Below are 19,026 nucleotides of genomic sequence, written 5' to 3'. Positions count from 1 at the left end.
GTTTCTTTATGTTTTTTGGTTTTTTTTGGTAATTTTTATTTTGTTATATTAGTCACCATACAGTACATCCCCAGTTTTTGATGCAATGTTCAGTGATTCATTATTTGCGTATAACACCCAGTGCACCATGCAATATATGCCCTCCTTAATACCCATCACCAGCCTATCCCAATCCCCCACCCCCCTCCCCTCTGAAGCCCTCAGTTTGTTTCCCAGAGTCCACAGTCTGTCATGGTTCATTTCCCCTTCTGTTTACCCCCCCTTCATTCTTCCCTTCCTTCTGTTTCTTTATGTTTTAAATGTTTTCCCAAAACATTTTTGGGGAACGAAGTATAAAAACAAAGTACCAGCTTACATATATTGATAAATTGTAAAAAAATAAATAAATAAATAACTTATGATTCTTTGACTCACTGCCAAAAGTTCTTTTGTTTACTTTAAATCTTTTATTTTGCTTATGATTTACTTTTTGGAGAAGTATTAATGAATTGTGTAAGTAAGTGGTAGGAGCTTATTTTTCAAGTACAAAGGCTATCTGTGTTTTTCCACTTCAGATTCTTTAACCCTCAATTACTCAGTTTTTCATGTTAGTGATTCTGTCTTTGAAAGGATTTAGTAAATGCTGCAGGGGCACCTGGCTGGCTCAGTCAGTGGAGCTTACTTAACAAAACAAAACAGAAAAACCCTGCAATTTGGGCAGTTATGCCATACAAAGTCTTTTTTGTGTGTGACCTTGTAAAAAAAATTTTGACAGTATGTTGTTTGAGCTGTTAGATGGGGTTTGCTCACCTATATCAGATGAAGCCTGAGGGGATATAGAAAAGAAATTCCTAATTTCTGTTTCTCTCTGCTAAAGGAAAGATACTTGGAGCAGTATATTGAGGTCAATAATGTCTTTTATTGCATATCATTTAACCTTTTCTCTTAGTGGAAGAAAGAGAAGTATAACATAAATATGAGAAATGTACTGCTTATTCATTAGAAAATAAAATGAAATGATTATTGCATTATTTGTGTGATTAGAAACTACAATTAAAAAATTCAGTATAATTAACATACAGTTTTGTATTAGTTTCAGGTATACAGTATAGTGATTCAACAATTCTATACATTACTCAGTGTTCATGATAAGTATACTTTTAATCCTCTTCACCTAGTTCACCCATTCCTCTACCCACCTCCCCTGTGGTAACCACCAGTTTGTTCTCTATATTTAAAAGTCTTTGTCTCTTTTTTCTTTCTTTGTTTTGTTTCTTAAATTCCTACAGATGAGTGAAATCACATGGTATTTATCTTTCTCTGACTGACTTACTTCACTTAGCATTACACCCTCTAGATCCATCCATGTTGCAACTGGCAAGATTTCATTCATCTTTATGGCTGAGTAATATTCCACCGCATATATGTATATATATCACATCTTTTTTATCTGCTCATCTATTGATGGACACTTGGGTTGCTTCCATGGTTTGGGTATTTTAAATAACGTCGCAGTAAACATAGGGGTGCATATATCTTTTTGAATTGGTATTTTTGTATTCTTTGGGTAAATACCCAGTAGTGGAATTACTACTATTTTTAATTTTTTGAGGAGCCTTTATACTGTTTTCCACAGTAGCTGTACCAATTTGCATTCCCACCAACACTGCAAGACATTGCTTTTTCTCTGTGTCCTCACCAATACTGTTTCTTGTAGACTACAGTTTTTTTTTAAACAAAGAAATGTTCCCATTTCCATGGCATTTACACAGTTTACTTTATTGTTCAGTGCCAGTGATTGGTGAAACTAGATCCAATCTATCATTGGAACTCTTTGTGGCTCTGTAGAGCCTTTTTCTCCCTCTTTTCTGAAGATAATTTCTAGAAAGGGGCTCTAATTTAATCAGATGGTTTTTATTAATAATAAAACATTTAATGCATTCTTCTCTTTTTCTTTTTTTCTTTGTAATGATTTTCAGCTATTAGATGGGGAGGTAGTACAAAGCTAAATGTGTAACTCACTTTCTTGATTAAATTACAGGTTCAGCTCCCAAACAACATACTGTACTCAGTAGCCAAACATCTAAGACCAGTGATAACAGGTAAGACATTAGTTTAATACAAGAGTAAATATGAGGACTGTTAAAAGATAACTGAGGCTTTTACAATTTTTGTTTATTTGAACAAAAATCAGTTCGAATTGGGCAGTATCCAGTTTCTAAGAAAGGAGCTCCAAGGAGCTATAACATGAAAGACTTTATAGGCAGAAAGGAATGGGAATAAGGAAGTTATAACTGGCAAAAAAGCAGGTTGATTATTGCAAAGTTACTTTCCTTTGGGAGAGATGGCAGAGGTCTTTCAGGCAGATTACCTAACCTAGTGATAATTAGGTGATTCCTGACTGACTGGTTTAAGATTCCATTTCTGGAAGAACCAAAACAGTCTGAGTTTGGTAATACTGGGCTTAGCATAAGCAACTCCATTTTGGACCTGTTGTCTTGTTTTTAACAGAACTTACGGATTTTATACTTACACCTTTCAGGTTTGGGGTATTTTTCCCTAAAAATTTGTGCTAGTAATCCTCAGTTTTTCATGTAGAAGGAATGTGATATTCACAAGTTCTATTTTCATTTTACTTTTTTTTGTGGCTATACATATGTTTTATAGCTTTTGGTTTTTTTTACTTACAGTATTGTGGGCATCTTAACTACCTCATTCTATTAAATCTATATTAGATTTCATTGTGTGAATATTCCACTGTTTATTTAACAGTTTTCCACTTTATAGACATTTTGGTTGTTTCTAGTTAATTTCTGTCCAAAAAAAAGTTCTGCAATAAAAAACACAAGCATCTTTGCCCATTTGTGTTACTATATCTAGGATAAGTTCATAGCTGTAGGACTTAGCCTGCATTGCCGTATTTTCCTCCAGTGTGTGTCTTTTTATACTTCTAGCAACAGTGTTTTGAGAATGCACCTTTCTACAAACCCCTTGAAGTACTGGGTATTATCAACATGTAAAAGTGTTTTAAAAGCATTCCATACTCTTTAGTGTCAGAATAAAATTAAATCTGACTTATTTTGCTTTACAGATTACTGAAAACAGTATTTAGGACAAACTGTAGTAACTCAGGTGGCTAAAAATTACCCAAAAAACTCAAAACAGTCAAATTATAGTAGGCACAGCAGTTTTTTATTTTTTGAAAATTAGTAGTTTTCTTGGGCTTTCTCCCCTTGATTTTTAAAAGGTTATTTTTTTCCCCCTTTGGAGTTGAAATTTGTGAGTGTTGTATAAAAAAAGTTTTTTTTTTCTTTTTAGTGATTTGATGTGATAACAAGCTTTATAACATTGAATGATGTGATTTTTTTTTTTTTTTTTTTTTTTTTTTACTTAAAGGGAGACACCACCAAATCATTCTTGGCCTAAGTGTAATTCCCATTTGGAGATAACAATTCCAAAGGACTTGAAACTAAAAGAAGCAGAGAAAGTTGATGAAAAACAGTTGATCATAGTAAGTATCCAACTTGACCTTTTTGGTGAAGGGTTATTATAATCATCTTACTTATGCACATTGTTAACGAATAACTTTATCTTCTTTTTCAAAGCTCCTTTTTTGTAACCATAAATGATTATGGAAATATTTCTGGTATCATTACAGACGCCCTCTGGCCCCCTAGTAGTGAGTTCCTCCTGTCACAAAATCTCAAAATCTCCATGCTTTTAGTTTTATTTATGACAGATTGATACTTTATTTTACATTTGTTTATTTTATCATTTGTTTACTTTCTTAAATATGTCATTTGATGTACCTTGTTCTAGTAGTTTATGTATTAAAATAACATGGAGCTTAATATGTAAAATATCTGTATTTTAGTGTATTTTATAATTTTAAAACTGTTTTATTATAAGGAAGAGAAACTAGTAGTTAATTTGAAATAGAACTTAACCACTCTACAATTTGGTGGCAAGTTGTAGAAGAGAGGGAGATACTTTGATTAAAAATCTAATTTGAATGAGTGAGCATACTATAAAAAAATGAAGGGGCCCAAAGTAATAGGAAAATTTAGTGTACTTCAGTCAACATTATCAATAGAATATTTTTTGGAGTAGATTATTGATTCTAACTTTAATATAGGGGAATTACTTTGTAAGAATTATCTGGAAATTTTGAGAATTTAATCAGGAAAAAGTTTAATCGGATTTAATAACATTTCTGTTGTTAAATCAATATGATAGTGAAACAGGATTAGACTAGTAGAATCTAGAGCTTCACTGTCCAATATGGTAGCCACATGTGACCATTTAGTATTTGAAATGTGGCTCATCAGAACTGTGATACACTATAAGTGTAAATGTATTTACTGCATTTTAAAGACAAGTACAGAAAAGGGAATGTAAAGTATTTTACTAATAAGTTTTTTTTCTATTTAGTATATGTTGAAATTATAATATTGGGGATATGTTTTGAATAAAATATTAAAATTAATTTGACATGTTTTTACATCCCTTAATGTGACTACTAGAAAATTTAAAATTACATTTGTGGATTGCACTTCTGTTCAGTTGTTCTGGTCAAGAGTTGTTGATGATGATGTTAATGATCATGATAGCAGCTAATACTTTTTGAATACATTGTTTTATGTACTCCACTCAGATTAACACAATTAAGCCTTAGTTTTTAAAGTATGAGGTAGGTACTATTATTTCCTATTTACCAGTTAAGATACCAAGGAAGAGATATTTATTCATTACTATGAATACTGCCTGCTTGAAAAGATGTTTGTACACTGGTGTTCATTGGTCATAATAGCCAAAAGATGAAAGCAAAGTATCCATCAAGCATGAATGGATAAACAAAGTGTGGTGTGTGCATACAATGGAATATTATTCAGCCTTAAAAGAGAAGAAATTCTGACATGCTACAACATGTTTGAACCTTAAGGACATTTAGCTAAGTGAAATAAGTCAGTCACAGGAAGACAAATACTGCATGATTTCACTTCTGTGAGGTGCTTAGGGTAGTCAAATTCAGAGACAGAAAGAATGGTGGTTTCTAGGAACTGGGAAGGAAAGTGAATTGGGAACCTATTGTTTAGTGGATATAGAATTTCAGTTTTGCAAAATGAAAAGAATTTTGAAGATTGGTTGCACAACAGTGTGAATATACTTAACACTACTGCACACTTAAAAATTGTTAAGATGGTAAATATTGTTATATATGTCATACTGTGATTACAAAAAAAATTTTTTAGCTGCCTGAAATAAATTTCATGTAACAATTAGTGAATAGTTTGAATCCTTTAGAGTGAACTTCCCTTAAGTTCTATACACAATCTTTTATTTACCATTTGATTTCTCTTTGCTACTTGATCCTAGTTCTAAGACACTAGAGATCCATTGTCTTAGATCTTATTTTTTGTAGTAATTCAAATTGCACAATTTTAGAGTAGAAAGAGTAAAGGGATTAGTAGTTAATTCTTTTTAAAGAGTTTATTTATTTATTAGAGAGAGAGAGAGGACACAAGCAGGGGGACCGGGAGAGGGAGAAGCAGGCTCCCTGCTGAGCAGGGATCAGCTGAAGGCAGACACTTGACTGAGCCACCCAGGCACCCTAGTTTATTCTTTTTTTTTTTTAAGGGTTATTGTTATTTATTTATGTATTTTTTTTAGAGAAAAAGAGAGTGCACTAGTGGAGGGGCAGAGGGAGAGAGTGGGAGGGAGAGAATCTTAAGCAGGCCCTGCATGGTGGAGCCCAGTGTGGGGTTCAGTCTCATGACCCTGAGATCATGACCTGACCCGAAATCAAGATTCAGGTGCTTAACGGACCTGAGCCACCCAGATGCCTCTATTAGTTGATTATTCTTAAGACTTAGATCATACTGCTAAAAATTTCTTGTTGAATAAGAACAAGAATAGAAAACATTTTGTAAACAGTTACTATTCTACAGAACAATTATGAATTACTGGAGAATAGATTATTGTAATTTGTACTTTTTAAATATGAAGATAATAGAAAAAATTAATATTACCTTTTCTCAGGAGTTTCTGGTGACATCCAAATATTCTTTCTAATATCTATAAACTAGAATAAAGCCATTAAAAAGAACATACTTTTAAGACATTAAAAAAATGAGTCTGTGAAAAACTATTTCCTCTAAGCTTTAACAGTGTAATTATTGCAGATACAGAATATATCTTTGTTCTTATTTATAGAATATTTCCTGTTTGGTGCTTTAGGGCTAAGATTGTAGTGTTAAAAGATATTTCTCAGTTCTTTTCAGTTATTAAATGCTGTGAAGCGAGTGATCAGATTACTAAAATGGAAACAGTTCTTAGTAAAATTACACACAGATTTCACAGATTAATGTCTTCTGTTTTAATCAACACTATTTTTTGTTATAGATTAAATACTTCTCATTTTATGTTCCCATTATAGCTATAGAGGCTGTTGTGGAATTATTCCTTTGGAAGGGGAAAAAACCCTTTTGTTTGTTTTTTATAAATAGGATGCAGGACAGAAAAGATTTGGAGCAGTTTCCTGTAATGTTTGTGGCATGCTTTACACAGCTTCAAATCCAGAAGATGAAACACAGCATCTGCTCTTCCACAACCAGTTTATAAGTGCTGTAAAATATGTGGTAAGTAGAGTTCATGGCTTCTAAAATGCAGTATCAGATAACTAGGTCAGGATCTTAAAGAGATGAATTGCAAAATTTAAGACATTAAAAAATTTCTGTTTTTAGAAAGTGATAATTTATACAAAGCCCTTGTATATATGCTGGCTTATTTTAAAACAAAACCAGACATAAAACCAGCTAACTTTATTCTGCCTGGTTTATGTTGTGGGATTTTTTATTTAAGTTATATATTTAAAGTAATTATTGTACCTCATCTCTTCTAACAATTAATGCTATTCAGCTTGAGTATTTAAAAATTTTTCTATAATAATTATTAGCTGTTGATAAGCCTATTTAATATTCATAATAGCTTAGCTCTTTTTTACTGAAAGCTGCTAATGATATAGATTATACCAAGTAGATGGTTTGGAAATTTTCTTTACCTTCTCTTTGCTATCATGAGAGTTTTTCTTTATAAAATTAAAGAAGAAAAATTCTCGAAGGTTAAGATCTCAGAATTTGCTGTATACTTAAAAAAAAATCCCACAAAGTAAATATGTTTTAGTATATATTTTTTTAATGTATGTGCATTTGAGGCACAATGTATGTGCAATTGAGGTATTATTTAATAGTTATTTCTGGAAATGGCAAAATTTTGAGTAATTTTGAACCATTTCAGATATCTTGTGAAAATAGTAATTTAATGTAATTGCTGTTTACCCATATCTGAAATGGAATCTATTTTTATTCTATACATGTTACCTTCAGTACTGTACACTCACATTAATAAGACCTCCAGGATATCTGAACTGAGATCACCAATTCATTTCATATAGGCTTTTACATAAGCAACAGAATGTTGGATTGTTTAAAGATTTTTATTGGCTTCAGTAAATTTTGTATCCTTACTTTTGGTTGAAGAGTTCATATTCATTGTTTCATTTATCCAGTTACTTCTACCCAAGATAGGTAGGGTTTTCTTTTTTTGCTTCTCTACTGTGGTGATCCTTTATACTCCTTATTTGATCTGCCTTTTCCACACACATCCCCTTCTGTCACTTAACTAAATGCAGTATAAGCTGTGTGGGCATAAGATATCTATAGCTAGATATTGATTTATTGTTTGAAATTTGTACTTTTCCAATTTCACTATATCAGTATCCTTACAACTTGAAAACAAAAATAGTTCTATCAGTGAAATTACAGAATACTTGGCAAAAACATTTTATTTAATATACATAAATCTGGTGGAAGTTAGTTTAAATGAGTTTTCAGTTTACATCATTTGATTCTTTTGATCACTTTTATATTAGATTTAAAAGGCTTACTTCTTCATCTTAAGGTTTGTGAGAGTAATAGTAAAGAAATTAATACGGATATATGTACCCTGCACTTCCACAATACCAAGGGAAGCTGGTTTATGGAACAAGATGGAGTCATCACCTTCTAAACAGATTCTGGCTCTTGCAAAACTATAAAACGGTGTAGCAATTTAGGATTGATTCCTGCCCCAGCCCTCCTCCTCCTCCTCCACCCCCCCACTTTGATGGGACAGAGCTATGGGTTATTTTATTATTTTTGAAATAAGCTCAAGAGAAGGAATTGAGTTTAGCAGTTGGCCATCCTTTGCTAACATCAAGATCAAAATTCTTATCTTTTGCTGTTTTCAGATGTAGGTATGCATAGTCTAAAGTAGGAACTCCTCCAAAACATTTTAGCATTCTTTTTTAGTGTATGGAGAGAGGATAAAAACCTGTATTACGTTAAAGGTGTTCTGCTGTGATCACAGCTCTGGATTTGGGGTTGGGGCATTAAACATTTTTTGGGCACCTAGTGTGGTACTTTGCCTTTTTGTGCATTTAATGAGCAGCTAGTATTGTGTTTTTGCATTAAGCACTTTCTTCCTTCATTTTAAAAATTGAGATATAATTGAAGTTTAAGCACTCAGAATGTTTGAGAAAACATCTGATTTTAAAATGTCAGTTTTATCTGTTTATGTTTCCTGGAGAAAAGCACATAGAAAAGAAGTCATTTGGTGTTATTTTAAAATGAACAATGTCCGGGGACTGGAAATAAAGTTTTGATATACTTAAGACTATTTAAAAATAGAATTTAGATTCCAATGAGTTTTACTTTTAAATTTTAATCAAACATTTTTAAGAAAATAAACAGCTTTTCCTTAGGGTAAAAATTTTCCCTTAGACATGGTAATAATCTGTAACAGTTAAAAATGGCTAAAGACCTTTTCAAAAGATTAAAATCGTATTTAAATTACTTAGTCATCATAGAAATTGATGCCCACTGAGCCTATTTTTTTTGGCTGGCTAAAATATTTTTTTTCCTTTTCTTACCCTCTTTGGTAGGGGTAGGGTAAGAGTGATGATGCTTTCTATTCCTTCATAGTACCCCATCTGCCTCATTCAGGCCATTTGAGGAAATGCGTTTTATCTAACTTACTAGAAGCTATTTAGGAAGGAGCTTCTTAATGCTTCAGGAGGAGCCTGGACTCTGGTTTATTTATTTATTTATTTATTTTTATAAAGATTTTATTTATTTGACAGAGAGAGAGACAGCCAGTGAGAGAGGGAACACAAGCAGGGGGAGTGGGAGAGGAAGAAGCAGGCTCCCAGCAGAGGAGCCTGACGTGGGGCTCCATCCCAGAACACCGGGATCACACCCTGAGCCGAAGGCAGACGCTTAAACAGGCGCCCCGTGGACTCTGGTTTAGACCTATAAACACCAGTTTCCCTTGATCAGCTGGGAGTACTCTTTGCTAAAGATGTGAAGAGAAAGCAGGAAAAACTCCCCCTAGAGCACTGAGGAATGTTGCCAAGCCTGGGACCTATCTGGAATTCAGCTATATTTTGAGCTTTAGTAATGTAGCCAAGGAATCATGTTTGGGTTCTTTGCAGAGAAATTCCTACCTTAATCTTTTTTTTTTTCCTCGTTCCTTATCGCCTTTGAATTAATTAACATCTGACTGAATGAATGCTCCGTGGAGGGCTCCACTCCAGGGTATATGATAAGCCCTTGCCTTCAAGGTTAGGAGCAAAGCCTGAAAGCGATGAAAAGTTAACAATAAGACTTACTAAAGCAGTAAGTCATTATTAATTATTTAAAGTTAATTATAAATTAGCTTTACAATTTAGACATGATAATTAGTTTGGTAGAGCAGTGATCAAAAGGGTTTGTTTTCTTAAGATTTTATTTTTTTTAAATAGACACAAGGCGGTCATCTATTATTGATAGCATATTATAGCTAACGAGAAAGCTTAACATCCTTGTGGGGAATAATGAGTAAATTTTTTTTTCTTACTGAATCAGAGATTTTTATAGGTAATAAGACCAGAAAAATGCATCAGATCAGATTGTGATACTTTGGTTTTGATGGCATTTGGGCTTTTTTCTTTCTTTTCTTTTAGATACTGAGTTTTGAGCATTGTAAATGATACAGTTAAGTTGAAATAATGTTAAAATGATGTTTTGGTGGAATGTAGGGAGAAAAATAATATTTAAAAATTTTTTAAATTTATTTTTATTTTTTTTAAGATTTTATTTACTTAGAAAGGGAGAGGGGCAAAAGAGAGGGAGAGGGAAAGGGAGAGAATCTTAAGCAGCTTAGGCTCCATGCTGATCTCGTTGCCCCATGTGGGGCTGGGCTCAATCTTCGACCCTGAGATCATGACCTGAGTTGAAACCAAGAGTCAGACGCTTGACTGAGCCACCCAGACACTCTGAGAAATAATATTTTAGTGACATAAAAAGAGAGTGTAGTACATGTAGTGGTGAGTGTGTTATTGGATTATTGTGGCAGTGGTAGAAAAGGTGAAATTGACAAGAAAAACTGAAGAAAGATTTGACAGATTCCTGATTGGCTATAGAGCTACATTCTCCAGTATGGTAGTTCTAAACCATCAAAGTAAAAATGCTGTTCCTCCTCATGGGGATGAAAGGTACAGCATAGGGAATATAATTAATGGTATTGCAATAGTATATGGTAACCAATGATACCTACACTTGTGAGCCCTGCATAATGTATGGAGTTGAATAGACTTGTTGAATCACTATGTTGTGTACCTGAAAGTAACGTAATGCTGTGTATCAACTATACTTCAATAAAAAATAAAAGAGAGATATTGTTACATATTTCAAAAAAAAAAGTGCTGTTCCTCACTCACACTAGCCAGTATTCAGTAGTACATTCACATCTTGCTGGAGGCTACCTTATTAGTTAGTGATGTGGAAGATTTGTATTGTCAAAGAGAGTTCTTCTTAGTGCTGCTACAGGAAGCTGAGTCAGGGAAACCATGATCCAGGAACTCTTACTTAATCTTTAATTACTTTTATATGAAATTTGAATACATGTTAACGTACTTTTACATAGTTTTTCTTTATTCTTTTTGAAGGTGATTAAGAAAAAGAAAACTGGGTGTTAAAGAAAAGAGAAGTAATAGAGCAGGAATAGAGATTTTATTTATCTTTTTAAAATATTTATTTGAGAGAGAGCGAGAGAGCACAAGTGGGGGGAGGAGGGGCAGAGGGAGAGGGAGAAACAGACTCCTCATTGATCAGGGAGCCTGACACCTGGCTTGATCGGGATCATGACCTGAGACGAAGGCAGACTCTTAACCTACTGAGCCACCCAGGTGCCTCAGGAATAGAGATTTTAAAATCTTGGGAATGGGAAAGGAAAGTCTGAAGCAAAGCTGCATTGGCCCTTAGAACTGTACTCTGGTGTCACTGGGGAGTAGGGAGCAGGTAGGTTTATTTGTAGGAGGGACTGAGAGCCAGGTCAGAGAATGGTATGAGTTTTTTTTGTTTCCCCACTTAAAAGTAAGGCTATCATACCCTGTGTTGAAAATTGAGAAATAGTCTTTAGAAACAGGTAGGAATTTGTTACATAGAAATTACCAAACAGGGGCGCCTGGGAGGCTCAGATGGTTAAGCGTCTGCCTTCGATTCAGGTCATGATCCCAGCCTCCTGGGATCGAGCCCCACGTTGGGCTCCTGGCTCAGCAGAGAGTCGGCTTCTCCCTCTCCCTCTGCCTCTCTCCCTGCTCATGCTCTCTCTATCTCCCTGGGTCAAATGAATAAATTAAAAAAAAAATCTTTAAAAAAAAATTACCAAACATTTTGTATCTCAAGTTTTTGTCTCTTTCCTGACCCTGATTTTTAAATTTTCTACTTTGTTGTATCTTGAAGACTTAGAATGTTATGATACATAAATATAGAATGGGAGCAGCACTTCCAGATCTTAGTCAGAAATTAATTTTGCTTTGGTATGGAGGGCCACATAGTGGAGGAAAAATGCCTTTAGAATGTTACATGCAACATGTTTTCACATTTTTTAAAAAGACTTTACAAACTCTGGGGAAGGGAGAACCTATAACGTATCTAGTGGCAAATAAAAACTTTTAATCTGTTCTTCCTCTACTTTTCCCAGTTCTGGAAATGGTGCCACCATTTAACTCATTTCCTCAGACTGAAAACTTGGAATAATCCTTCAGTTTTCTTTTTGCACTCCATATACTCAAAGAAGTATACTCAAAGTATACTCCTATACTTACCATTAGTTAAATCTCACCTTCAAAATGGATTCCAAATCCTCCATGTCCACTGCTTCTACTCTAAACCAAGCTGTCATCATTTCCTGCCTAGTAATGCTTTCCTAACTGGTCTCCCAGTTTCCATTTTTGTTTCCCTATGGTCTTTGTCTCAGCCATCTTTTAAAAACTTAAATCAGATTATATCCTTCCTTTATTTAAAATTCTCCAGTGAATTCTCATCACACACACACTAAAATCCAGGGTATTTACTGTGGCATCAAGGCCTCACATGCTCCCGCTTCTCTAATCTCATCTCTTAACACTCTTACCGATACTTGCTATATTCCGTTCATATATATATCTTTTGTTCCTAATCACTCTAGCCACATTCCATTCTTAGTGTGTTTGTACTTACTTTACCTTTTCCTGGACTGTTCTTCTCTCACATCTTTACATAGCAGCTCTCTTCATTTAGGTTTTACAGTCTCAGAGATGCCCTCCCTGAACACCCAGTTACAAAGTGGCTCCCTCTCTCCCTACTCTAGCAGTAGTGTCATTTTCTTTAGATCATTTTCCACACTGTGAAAATTTGTTTGGTCTGTCTCCCACTGGAGTAGAAGCTTTGTCAGAGCAGAGTCCTTGATACTCTGTTTATCACATTTAAATAGCACCCGCCAGTGTGTAGTAGGGGCTCAACAAATACACTGAATTAAAGAGCAGATTTTGAATGAAGCCACAAAACAAAGAGTGTTTGAGTCTCAGCTATCTCATATAAAAATGATATTAGACCAGAACATTTTTCTGGGCTTTGGCAATTCTCATCTTCATCGACTGGGAATTGATACTATAAATACCTTCTGGGGGAGACATGAAATATATTGTGTATATTTGATACAAGTTAGGCAAAATAAATCTAGTAATGTACTTCAAAGTATATAAAAGCAGCCCAAATTTGAATTCACTGTGGCAGGTAAAGGTTTATTAACTAGGTTTGCATATGGAATTATATACCTGACTGAATTTTGGTGCTAAAGTGGTTCATTCCTCATTCAGAAAAATAGTGAAAGTAATTTAACTTCTTTTCTTATAATATGTAAGAGGTTATTATAGATCATCTTATACCAGTGGTTTTTCTTCAGTTTCTTTTCAAAATTTTATATAAGATAACATTTTCCTTTATGTATATCAAAGTAATTCTAATCTTTCTATCATGGCATGTACATTTTTGGGAGTTTCAGTTTTTCTGTGGAAATCCTTTTCACATAGTTTGTCCATCTCCTTTTTTTTTTTTTAAGATTTTATTTATTTGACAAAGAGAGCACAAGCAGGATGAGCAGCAGGCAGAGGGAGAGAGAGAAGCAGGCTCCCTGCTGAGCAGAAAGCCCTATGTGATGCAGGGCTGGATCTTGGGACCCTGAGATCATGACTTGAGCTGAAGGCAGATACTTAACTGACTGAGCCACCCAGGTGCCCCTAGTTTGTCCAAGATGTCCTTAAAAATCTTTAACATTTATTACAGAAAATTTCAAGTTCTTTTCTGCTAATTCAAACATGTGAGTCATCACTGGGCCTGTTTCTATTGATTTTTTTCTTCTTGATCTTGGATCATAATTTCCTAATTGTGTCCATGGTCTCATTAATTTTTTAATAGACTTTTATTTATTATTTATTTATTTTATTAGTGCTGATAAAAACTTTTTTATTATTATGTTCATTTAGCCAGCATATAGTACATCATTGGTTTTCGATGTAGTGTTCAACGATTCATTAGTTGCGTATAACACCTAGTACTCATCACCACGGGTGCCCTCCTTAATACCCATCACCTGGTTATCCCATTCCTCCACCCCCTCCCTTCTGTAACCCTCAGTTTGGTTCCTGGAGTCCAGAGTCTCTTACGGTTTGTCTCCCTCTCTGATTTTTTTCCCATTCAGTTTTCCTGCTCTTCGCCTTTGGTAATAGACTTTTTTAAAAAAGATTTTATTTATTTATTTGAGAGAGCTCCACAGAGAGCACAAACGGGGGGAGAGGGTGAGGGAGAAGCAGACTCCTCACTGAGCAGGGAGCCCAGTGCAGGGCCTGATCCCAGGATGCTGGGATCATGACTTGAGCCGAAGGAAGACAGACGCTTAACCGATTGAACCACCCAGGTGCCCCTTAATAGACTATTCTTTAGAGTAGTTTTAGGTTCATAGCAAAATTAAGCAGAAAGTACAGAGACTTCCCATACATTACCCTTCCCTCCCATCACACACATGTTCAGTATCCTCATACCAATACATTTGTTATAGTTGATGAACCTATACTGACACACCATTATTATTTCAGAGTCCATAGTTTTTGTTAGGACTCACTCTTGGTGCTGTTCCATGGGGTCTGAAAAATTTATAATGAAATGTATCCATTATAGTATCATACAGAATAGTTTCACTGTCGTTAAAATCCTGTTCTCTTCCTGTTTACTCTGGCCTTCCTACTGACCCCTGGCAAATACTGATCTTTTGTACTATCTCCATAGTTTCACTTTTCCAATTGCTATATGGTTGGAATCATACAGTATATAGTTTTCTTCATAATTGAGTTCTTTTACTTAGTAATATGCAATTAAAGTTACTCCATATCTTTTCATGGCTTGATAGCTTGTTTCTTTTTAGTGCTGAATAATATTCCATTATCTGGATATACTATATTTCATTTATCCATTGACCTACTGAAGAATATCTTGATTGCTTCTAGGTTTTGGCAATTATGAATAAAGTTGCTATAAACATCCATGTGCAGGTACAGGCTTTTGTGTGGAGATAAGTTTTCAACTCCTTTTCATAAATACTGAGGAGTGTGATTGCTTAACCGATTGAAAGGTAAGAGTAAGTTTATGGTAAGAGTATGTTTATGGTAAGAGTTGTATGGTAAGAGTAAGTTTAATTTTGTGAGAAACTGCCAAACTGTTTTCCATAGTGGCTCTACCATTTGGTATTCTCACCAGCAATGAAGGAGATTTCCTGTTGTTCCATGTCCTTGCCAGAGTATGGTATTGTCATTGTTTTGGGTTTTGGCAGTTCTAATAGGTGTAGTGGTATCTCGTTTTAATTTGCACTTCCCTGATGACCTGTGATGTGGAGCATTTTTCATACGCTTATTTGCCATCTGTATATCTTGTCTGGTGATGCATTTGTTCAAGTCTTTGGCCCACTGTTTAGTTGGTTGGTTGTTTTCTTATTGAGTTTTAAGAATTCTTTGTATCTTTTGGATAACAGCCCTTATCAGCTATCCCTTTTCTCCCAGTCTGCAGCTTGTCGTTTCATGTTCTTGATGGTGTCTTTTGCAGAGCAGAAGTTTTAATTTTAATGAGGTACAGTGCCTTTGGTGTTATATCTAAAAAGTCATTGCCATACTGAAGGTTATCTGGATTTCTTCTTTGTTATTATCTAGGAGTTTTATAGTTTTGCCTTTTACATTTAGTTCTGTGATCCATTTTGAGTTAATTTTTGTGAAGGGTGTGAAGTCTATACCTAAATTCATTTTTGTGTGTGTGTGGATGTCCATTTGTTTAACCAAATTTTGTTGAAAAGACTGTCTTGTCCCTGTTGCATTGCAGTTGCTTTTTTATCAAAGATCAGTTGACTATATTTATATAGGTCTATTATAGGGCTCTCTGTTCTGTTCCACTGATCTATTTGTTTCTTCTTTCACCAGTATCAAGCTGTCTTGATTACTCTAGCTTTATATAAGTCTTTTTTTTTAATGATTGATTGATTGGTTTTTTACAAAAGTTTATTCTTAAATGTTCAACAGGATCTAAGACAACACTTCATTGTAGTTGTAGGTGGCAACAGGTGATTACAGATGTTTAAACAGGAATGGAATTAAGGATCACCATTGCCTCAGGCACAAGGAACAACTCACTTCTTGCCAGATTCCTTAATTCCCCCTGTAGCCAGTGTCCCTTCCCCATGGCCTTTGCTTTAAGCTCCTGGAGTTTCTTCTGCTCCTCTTTCTGTTTCTGCTTGAATGCCTTATCTCATCCATTTCCTTGGTCTGCTTCTTGGGCTGCTTCAGGGGCTTCTTCTTGCCATCTTTGTGGCTGGACATAGTGCCTGCACCCCTTCCCCAGACCTTGCCACCGGAAGTGCTCTTTATAGTGTCATGATGTTAGGTAGCATCAGTCTTCTCATTTTGTTCCTGTCCTTCACTATCGTGTTGGCTATTCTACCTCTTTTGCTTTTCTATATAAAATTTAGAATCGTGTTACCAGTATCCACAAAATAACTTGCTGGGATTTTGATTGAGATTGAATTGAATCTGTAGATCAAGTTGAGAAGAACTGACCTCTTGACAATATTTAGCTTTCCTATCTAGTCTCAAAATTTTTTATTGGGCATTTTTATTGGCATTGTGTATGAAAGGATAGTAGAGGCTGAAGTAGAGCTTTCCCTTTCATTTTCCCCAAGATTTTAACCTTTCTGCTATCCTTCAACCTATCCTTTGTCAAGCAGTGGGGGCTGGTCTGTTAGATCTAGTTAAGAATTGAGTTGGGGGGCCTGGCTGGCTCAGTTGGTAGAGCATATGACTCTTTTTTATTTTTATTTTTTTTTAAGTAAATTCTACCCCCAACGTGGGGCTCGAACTCATGACCCCAGGATCAAGAGTTACATGCTGCATGGACTGGGCCAGCCAGGCACCCCAAGCATGTGACTCTTGATCTCACAGCTATGAATTCAAAACCCATGTTGGGCGTAGAGCTTACTTTAAAAAAAAAAAAAGAATCGAGTTGGGATGAAATTTTAGTTTGTTTTCCCATCTATTTCTGTTTTTAACGTTTTGAGGTTGGGATCAGGTGCCTCTCTCCAGAAGAAATTGAGAATCTAAACTCTACACAGATCTCTCTGTACCTTCCATCTCAACTCAGCAGATGTCCCTGTGAGTTAACTGGTGGAGAACTGTCTCTGTGTTTGAAGCTTCTCCATATTTCAGAGAGCCATGCTAACTCACTTAGTCATTAAGGTTTTGATTTTTCTTGTCCCAGCAGGGCACTCTTCTCCTTGTCCTCTACCTATGGCAGTCTTTCTTTCTTGCTTATGCTCCCAGGCTTGGTCAGTGTCTTAGGATAAAAATGGCAGCTGGTCTCTGCTCACCTAGAAAGTGTTAGTTCATCTCTGGAAATCAATCCACAGCTCTTCAGTGCTTTTAAAGAAAACATGGCTTTTAGTTTATTGGTTATTTTCTTATTAAAAGAGGAATAGTGATCTTCTGTGACGTGCTTTATCCTGCTTGGGACTGTAACTCCCAAAGATATACATTTTGAGAACATTTTTCAATAGTGGAGGCTCTTTTATATTTGGGTATAGGAGTGAGTGGAGTTTGGACCGTGAGTTTTTAAAAATTATGACCAATATTGAAGAGGTCAGTATATTTGTGTCCTAAGCCCCACATAACCTTGAGATAAGGTTTACATCAAACAAAATATTTTTTACATACTAGAAAGTTACTACATATGTTGAAAAGTGCTAAACTAAATTGGTGAATCCTAATAAAGAGCTATTTAGGATTCCATAGTATTTGAGAATGACAGGAGAGAAAAAGAACTCATAATTCCTCTTGTTTGACTTTGCATTAGGTCTGACCCAAGGATATCTTATGAGAAATATTATCCCTATAGTAATAGATTTTGATGTTACAATTATAGTAGAAGTTCTTTTAACTGACAAAATTGGGAGAATTGGATCAGTTAATCAGAAGAGCTGATTCAAGTGGACCTTTGATATCAGAATACTCGAATAACTGCTTAAATCATAAGGCTATGTATTAAGAAGTCTGGAGGTAACATAGTTTTAGGGTTGTTCATCCAGCAGTTCAACCATGTCATCATGAGTGCTGGCTATTTCTCATTCAGTGCTGTCCTCTCCTGAGGTATTGACTTTTTGGTTTCCTAGCTATAAAGGACCACTTCATGATCCTTAAAGTAGACTGCTGTAGTCCAGATACCATGTTTAAATTTAAAGCAAGAATGTTAGTCAGGGTGGGTACCCTATCAGATAGGGTCTTTCAAGTGGCTTTTTCCTTTTATCAGTGAAGGACAGCATTTTTCCAGAAGCTCTTACAGAGTTCCTTTTGTTAGCTGCAAAAGAGCTAGGAAGGCAAGAATCTAGCAAAAAGACCAAAGGTAATGATAATTGGTTTATGCCAGTGGTTCTCAAGGTAGGGGAATTTGATGTTTGTTACGTAACTTCTATTAGGTAACATCTGGAAGTATGTGGAGAATATTGTTGACATTTCATGGGTAGGGGCTAAGGGTGGTAAATTTTTGGCAATGCAGTTACAAAGAAGGTAGAACATCTAGCTGAAAATGTCAGTAATAGCCCTGTTGAGAAACACTTAGACTATTCATAATTTATGCACATATTATCATACCAAATAAAACAGAGCAAACAAAAAGAATGGGAGAGAATGGCTGTATGATAAGCAGAGGGAAATGTTTTCTCGATGGCCATTACATAAACATTTTACTATAACTTGAAGCATATACATTTATATTAAATGTGGTTGCTATGGGGAGACTGTTTCTTTGAGTATGGATCCACTGATTAGCTTTGGGTTTTTTCCTTATATAAATCATACTCCTAGCTATTCTCTTTGATATACTTTAAAAAAAAAATAGAGCAAGAACTTAGACATTGCAAAGCAATCCGAGAATCTGGGTACAGAATTATTCTTGTTATATTTTTGATTTTTAAAAGAGACTTTGCCTATTTTGCTTTTTTCCAGAGTATTCTATCTATCTTCATTAAAACAACTATCTTTCCATTATTTAGCTAATATTTTATTACATTTTATAGTTAAAAATAATAAATGGGGGCGCTTAGGTGGCTCAGTCAGTTAAGCAT

The 19,026-nt window shown here is 35.0% G+C and overlaps 1 protein-coding gene across 16 annotated transcripts in view; it reads left to right on the top strand.

Annotated features, from left to right (window-relative positions):
* The window catches only part of ESCO1 (establishment of sister chromatid cohesion N-acetyltransferase 1), an 82,663-nt gene that overhangs the window by 35,384 nt on the left and 28,253 nt on the right, over positions 1-19,026 (top strand). For 15 of the 16 annotated variants that reach the window (XR_004620339.1, XR_002144449.2, XM_011236199.3 and 12 more), the window contains 3 exons: positions 2,021-2,081; positions 3,376-3,490; positions 6,486-6,617. Coding sequence is in view for 13 of the 16 variants with exons in the window: in XM_011236199.3 (XP_011234501.1) it covers positions 2,021-2,081; positions 3,376-3,490; positions 6,486-6,617 (308 nt within the window). In the remaining 3 variants the exon portion in view is untranslated. Of the gene's footprint in view, positions 1-2,020; positions 2,082-3,375; positions 3,491-6,485; positions 6,618-14,878; positions 15,004-19,026 lie in introns of all 16 variants that reach the window. The other variant, XR_004620340.1, reaches the window with a different exon arrangement.

The sequence above is a fragment of the Ailuropoda melanoleuca genome, chromosome 14, assembly GCF_002007445.2.
Source record: "Ailuropoda melanoleuca isolate Jingjing chromosome 14, ASM200744v2, whole genome shotgun sequence".
Lineage (NCBI taxonomy): Eukaryota > Metazoa > Chordata > Mammalia > Carnivora > Ursidae > Ailuropoda > Ailuropoda melanoleuca.
This window is presented reverse-complemented; position numbering and strand designations above follow the sequence as displayed.